At 46.6% G+C, this 6,544-nt stretch overlaps 1 protein-coding gene across 1 annotated transcript; it reads left to right on the forward strand.

The window, feature by feature from the left end:
* Positions 1-1,152: 1,152 nt before the first annotated feature.
* On the forward strand, positions 1,153-4,722 carry LOC119314733 (cyclin-dependent kinase A-2-like). The gene is made up of 8 exons (XM_037589426.1): positions 1,153-1,279; positions 1,399-1,583; positions 1,701-1,818; positions 1,957-2,130; positions 2,926-3,089; positions 3,189-3,276; positions 3,458-3,511; positions 4,224-4,722. Exons 1-8 carry the CDS (start codon positions 1,271-1,273, stop codon positions 4,311-4,313), a joined length of 882 nt encoding a protein of 293 aa, XP_037445323.1. The 5' UTR covers positions 1,153-1,270; the 3' UTR covers positions 4,314-4,722.
* The last annotated feature ends 1,822 nt before the right edge of the window (positions 4,723-6,544 follow it).

The raw sequence follows: 6,544 nt of genomic DNA on the forward strand, positions 1-6,544 counted from the left end.
ACGCGCAGGATACGCGTGACTTTCCCTCGTCTCGTTTCACGGCGGCGAAACGAGATCGGCCGCTCTCCACCGAATAAAACGATTCCGGGCCAAACGCCGGGGAAGCGCGCGCCGTTTGACCATCGCAGTACTCCTCCGCGGGAAGGCGATCCGATCCCGTCACCTGGTGGCGCCAGACGGACCCGAAAACAGCCCGTGACGGCACCCCCACGCACCGCCGCTGACAGCGGGCCGGGTCAAACGTGGTAACCGGCGCCAGCCAGCCCACCCCGCTACGCCGGGTCCTCGTGGACCTGACCAGGGTCGCGCGACGCTTAGTTCGCGTCAATGGGCGTCCTTCCCGCTCTTCGCCCGCGCCCGAAAAGAAGAGCGGCAATTTGCGCTCCCATTCCCCGTCTCCCGCTCGCGCTTGACAGCTTCCGTGGACTCGGCGTACCACTGCCGCTGATGATGGTGTTCCGTGGACCGTGGACCGTGGCCTTTGCTCGTGCCATGCGCAGATATGAAATCGACTTTCCAAAATACATTTGTGCCGAATTGTGTATGCTGGGAAAAAAGATTCAGTACTATTCAGCCAATATGTTTATTGATTTCGTATGTGAATTTATAAATTTGACGCGTTTGAAGCTCCTGGAAGAGAGATTCCTATAGAAACGATGGTTGATCCCTCGCAAGGGAACAAAAGAAATTTATAAATAAGCATCGAGCGCAATGATGGACCATAGATAGCCCAAATCTACCTGTACAACCTGGTGCTTCGTTTCAAACGTTGCGGTTTTGTTCCGGTTCACGGTGCGTGAAACAATTTGTTTTCCCCATACTGTTATCAATATCAACAAACCAAACCAAATCAATGCGGTTATATAACGAATTTATGAGCAAACACTAGAAAGCAAACTTTAAAAATCAGTGGATTGCGCCACAAAACTCGATTGTGATCGCCAAAACGTAGTGGTGGAATAGAAATATAGAATCATAATGTGCAGCCAAAGATGCCAAACCAAAGAATTCATTTCGTGCACGGGCGGTCCATGACATTCTGACCTGGCAGGCCAGAGCCGGACCGGAGGGCATCACGAACGAACGCGCGAGCAATTTAATTTCTGACAGCGACGACGCCGCACACACGACACCACAAACCCAACCCAACTGCCGAGTCCACCACCACACACTGCCCTCCCTCCCCCTCCCTCCCCCCACCCCACTCCTCCCCGCCGCCGCCGCCGCCGCCCCGCTCCGATCCGCCCCGCGCCGCGCGGATCGCCGCGCCATGGACCAGGTGAGCCCGCCCGGCCCGTCCGATCGCCGCGCCGCTCCCTCCCCTCCCCTGTGTGCCTCCCTGCCCCCGTCCGTGCCGGCGCCGGCCGTAATGTCAGCTTGTGTTTGCGTTGAGCGCAGTACGAGAAGGTGGAGAAGATCGGGGAGGGCACGTACGGGGTGGTGTACAAGGCCAAGGACCGCTACACCAACGAGACGATCGCGCTCAAGAAGATCCGGCTGGAGCAGGAGGACGAGGGCGTCCCCTCCACCGCCATCCGCGAGATCTCCCTCCTCAAGGAGATGCAGCACCGGAACATCGTCAGGTACCCCTCCCCTCCCCCGTCCCGTCTCGTATCTCCTCCCCCGCGTCAGGGTTTGGGCTGGATTTGGCCGCTGCCGAATGGATGGACCGGCTGACCCCTTTTGCTGCTGCCGCGCAGGCTGCAGGACGTGGTGCACAACGAGAAGTGCATATACCTCGTCTTCGAGTACCTCGACCTCGACCTCAAGAAGCACATGGACTCCTCCGCGGACTTCAAGAACCACCACATAGTCAAGGTCACAGCCGCCACCCCCTTTGATTTCGTTCACTACTTAGATTGCCGACTGTCGGTTACTGCTTACTGACAGTAGCTCCATTTGGCTGCTATCATGTGGAAATGTGAAATGTGATGCTGTTTTGTGCCCTGCGTGCAGTCCTTCCTCTACCAGATCCTGCACGGCATCGCCTACTGCCACTCGCACCGTGTGCTTCACAGGGATCTCAAGCCCCAGAACCTGCTGATAGATCGCCGTACCAATTCATTGAAGCTTGCTGACTTCGGATTGGCGAGGGCGTTCGGCATTCCTGTCCGGACATTTACTCACGAGGTACGTTTTGCAGCACTGACATGTCGTTGGTCATTTATGGTGCATGTACATTGGTGATGGCAGTTGGAAAATTGTTCTGCTATGCTTTTATCAGGGGCAGAATGCACTTAATTTTAAGTAGTTACAGTGATACCTATCAATCCCTCCTGCATTTCAAGTCTGGAATGCATTTTGTACTTGAATTCGGTAGACCACATGTGCACACTTTTGCTGGCGTACGTACTACTGTCTGTCTCATTTGGCTATCAAAGTGTGCATGTCTTCATAGAAAAGAGATAACTATGTACTATGTCTTGTTGCAAACTGAGGTTGATATCTCCCGTTCGCAAACAAAACTACAGAAGAGAGGTTGATGTCTCCCATTAGTGTTCACTGTTGTTTGGTACTACATCTTAAGACTGCTCGCTTATCACCTTCCTCTTTAGCCTTTATCAAGTGTTTCCATAATCAACGGTAGATGATTTTGCTAGTCTCTTGTCGTAGTGCTATCTTGCCAATTTAGCTTTACTCTCCTGTATGACGGATCACGTGACAAAAGGCAAGATAATCTAGGAAAGGTACAGAACAATTTGCTACATTCCCAGAACATACGACGTTTGTTACTATGGGCAAAAGAGAAGGAAACATGAAGTTTCTGTTTTATGAAAAATTTCAAATTGTAGGCAAGCATAGCTCGAAGCTTAAATTAATTGGAGCTGGTATTCATATTATCATATTAATGAGCTGTTCTCATGTTACAATTTTGCTCCTGCCTTTCGCGTTTGTTTTTTGATCTGAACAGAGTGTTATTTATAGGTGGTGACATTATGGTATAGAGCACCAGAAATTCTTCTGGGTGCGAGGCAGTATTCTACCCCTGTTGATGTGTGGTCGGTTGGTTGCATTTTCGCCGAAATGGTGAATCAGAAACCTCTATTTCCTGGTGATTCTGAGATTGATGAACTCTTCAAGATTTTCAGGTCTTTCTCTTGTAAATCTTGTGTGGTCTTGCTTTAAGGTATTCCATGCATCTGAAGAAACAGCTAATCTTGGTTGCCAAATCTTTTACTTTCATGCAGAATTATGGGCACTCCTAATGAAGAAACCTGGCCAGGTGTTTCTTCGTTACCTGACTACAAATCAGCTTTCCCCAAGTGGCCATCCGTGGTAAGTCATAAATGTTCTCTCATTATTCTTGTGAAAAAGGGGTTAAAATATCAAGTTGCCGTTAGGGGTCAGACCTTGTAGTTTCTCCTTGCTATGGAATTAGTTGTAACTCTGTGATTATACAACATTATACTGATTGTTACTCTGGGATTTTGTTTCTAACCCGAGGAGTTTGCTGCAGGATCTTGCAACTGTGGTTCCAACACTCGAACCTTTGGGACTTGATCTTCTCTCTGTAAGTTTCACAATCAAATGTTATTTGTTTCCATAATGTGTCATGGATTGTGCATTTGTGCTTATTATCTTGCTATCTGCATTCACTTTGCTTAGTGTGTGGATACACGGTGTATCATTTGTGAGGGGTTTGCAATGCCTTATTTTTTATTGCATTTCAATAATCTAAGGTGAACAATGTAGATTCTGCTTCTATTGCTGTGATCTTGTCTGTGCTTATTTTATTCCTGTTGTTGCAGTCTTGAGACTATGTAGCAGTGCTCTAAGTTGTGCTTCCCTTCCCACATGAATTCAGACAAACATACTAAAAAAAAATCTTAGTCTGGTACAAACTGAAGTTGTCATGTTAAAAAAACATTTATAGATTGTAGGTGCATATGCTACCAGAATGCCACTTTGGATGCACATTGCTAATTTATCTAGGTTGCTAGGCATGTGACCCCTTTTGAGTAGATATTGCAGTAAGTCCATTCTCATCATGGCTCTTGCATGATTTGTATTGCTGCATTTGCAGTCATGAATTGTATACATGTGTGCTTCCTTTGATGCGATTATATCACGAGCATAATACCACATAACACCATTGATGATATACGCTCCTTATGATGGATTTATTTCATTTCTACCTTTTCTTTTCTCTGCCATGAGTATATGATTCTACTCATGTGCATTCATAACCTTGCTTGCTAACTTCTCTCCACACGATCATGCAGAAAATGCTCTGCTTAGATCCAACCAGAAGAATCAACGCCCGAACCGCCCTCGAGCACGAGTACTTCAAGGATCTGGACGTATCCTCGTAGATCACTTGCCCTGCTCCTCTGTAAATTAAGATCGCGTCGACTGATCGATAGCTTCCTGGATCATGTACTGTGTGCTCCTTTCTCTCCCATTCTTTCTGACTCTGGCTGTGTAGAGAGAAATGAGAACGGAAGCGCCTCCGGATTCACCCTTCCGTGTAGTCCAAGCCAATTGAAAAATGATCCTGATGCTCTGGGAGCTCTGCATTGCGATTTCGCCCGTATTTATATGGACATCGACGCCGGCACCAGACTTGTTCATGTACGATGGATTTTGGAGTAGTGGCAGATAGTCAAGGGGCTGCAGTGTTTCATGAACTACCAACTGATGTGACAATGTTTGGTAGTGTACTACTACTTGTACTTGGTAAACATCATTATCATCATGAATGGAATCAGTTGTGGACAACTATATGCTGCTACTTAGCTTACACAGTGGGCGCGATATTCCACGTTTGGTGCTAAATTGATGTTATAGCGTGCTAAATGGTGCCATAGCGGTTTAGATGACGCTATGTTGTTCACGATGCATTTAGTGTGAGGCCCCTCCAAATGCTATGACACCGAGATAGCATGCTATTAAAAACTACTCCCTTCATTTACAAATATAAGATGTCCTAACTGTGTATGTAGAGATGTTTTAGTGTATTCACTCATTTCAGTCTTTATATGGTCCATATTAAAATATCGAAAACATCTTATGTTGATGAACGGAGGGAGTATGATCTTAGCACCTCAATCTCAATGGTTTTGAGGATGGAGGAGAACACCAACCTCGCCTTCACCACCATCGGAGAGGACATGGGGCTCCGGGTCGATCGTTACCACCTCCAAGGCGCTGCTGAAGTACGCACCTGCACAACTCGAAATGCGGAGCCGTCTCGTGGTGGCACTCGCACACCATGATAAAGTTGGCGATGTGCAAGATGGCGTTGGGTGTGAAATGGTACAGCTGACACCCATAGAAGAAGAGAACGCCGAAAACTTGTTGGTGTGCGACGTGCTCCTCCTCGACCAGTGCCGAGACGGCCTTGTTTCTCGGCATCCTCCATCGTAGCACTCCTTGCGGCGACAATGGCTTCTTGGCCTGTAGGGCCTCCAGGTTGTGGCCGTGAGTGGAGGAGGGAAACCATTTCCCAAGCGCCTCGCTCGGCTCCTTCTCTCCGGCGCCTGCATTAGCCTTCTTCTTGCGCTTGTCGGCAGGGTGGCCTTGGACCTGCTCCGGCCACGGTTCTGACCGCAACCTGTCTTGCCTTCGCCATCACCCCAAGCTTGATAAAAGGAGGAAGAGAAAGGGGGCCCAGACATTGAGGAATGCACATCAATGGCGTCAGGAACGGAGGCTAGTTGCCCATTGGGATTATACGATCAGTGTATACATATGTATAGTTTTTCACATGTTCCGAGGTAGGCTTAGTACATACTTCCTTCGTTCCACAATATTTATCGTTTTAAGTAAAACCATGATAAGTATTTTGGAACGGAGAAAGTAGCAGTTTATTCAACCACATGACATGTGTGGACAGCTATCTCGAGTTAAGTTATGACAAGTATTTGAAGAAGAAGGAGGAGGAGAAGAAAAGAAAAATCTGTTTTCAATCGATTCATTTTTGTATTCTTTCAATGTGCTCGGATACGCGTGTTCATAGGTGTTGTAACATCCCAAATTTTCAATTTGGAATGTTATACATAGATCATCCATGCATATCATATTTTACTGCATTTCGTTTCGCGATCCTCGAAATCCTAAGCAACAAGGACCCTCGGAGAGAGTTGGGGATTTCCCCGTTTTCATATTTGGGTTTTACCAAATATCGAAACGAGGATTCTTGGTTTTAATTATTTTTCTCTCCAAAAATATTTCATGTTAAAATATATGAGAGGAGATAATATGATTTCTTCAAAATAAATGAAATATTGAAGGGAAAATATTAAAATCAAATATTTGATTTCATTCGTAGTTTATTGCTATTTTATTTGAATTAGAAAAATTACACGTTTTCTCAAAGTTGCATTTTAGGGCCAAGAAAATGTTCATTTTATTCTAAATATTTTATTTAAGTGGTGAAAATTTGTTTTGGAATTTTTAGTTTTTTATTTTATTTTCTAGGATTTTTTTAGTTTCGGCGGAATTATTTAAAAAAAAAACGCGCAGCGCCCAACTGGCCCGAAGCCCAGCTGAGCCGGCCCGCTTCCCCGCCGCCGTCTCCTAGCGGGAGACTGCGCCGCCTCCG

Source organism: Triticum dicoccoides, chromosome 6A (assembly GCF_002162155.2).
Source record: "Triticum dicoccoides isolate Atlit2015 ecotype Zavitan chromosome 6A, WEW_v2.0, whole genome shotgun sequence".
In the NCBI taxonomy this organism is placed as follows: Eukaryota; Viridiplantae; Streptophyta; class Magnoliopsida; order Poales; family Poaceae; genus Triticum; species Triticum dicoccoides.

What these genes read in the sequence shown, in the direction of transcription:
- LOC119314733 (XM_037589426.1), top strand. An exon ending in TCCCCAAGTGGCCATCCGTG is followed by an intron (nt 3,277 to 3,457) that starts GTAAGTCATAAA and finishes AGTTTGCTGCAG; the next exon opens with GATCTTGCAACTGTGGTTCC. An exon ending in TGGGACTTGATCTTCTCTCT is followed by an intron (nt 3,512 to 4,223) that starts GTAAGTTTCACA and finishes ACGATCATGCAG; the next exon opens with AAAATGCTCTGCTTAGATCC.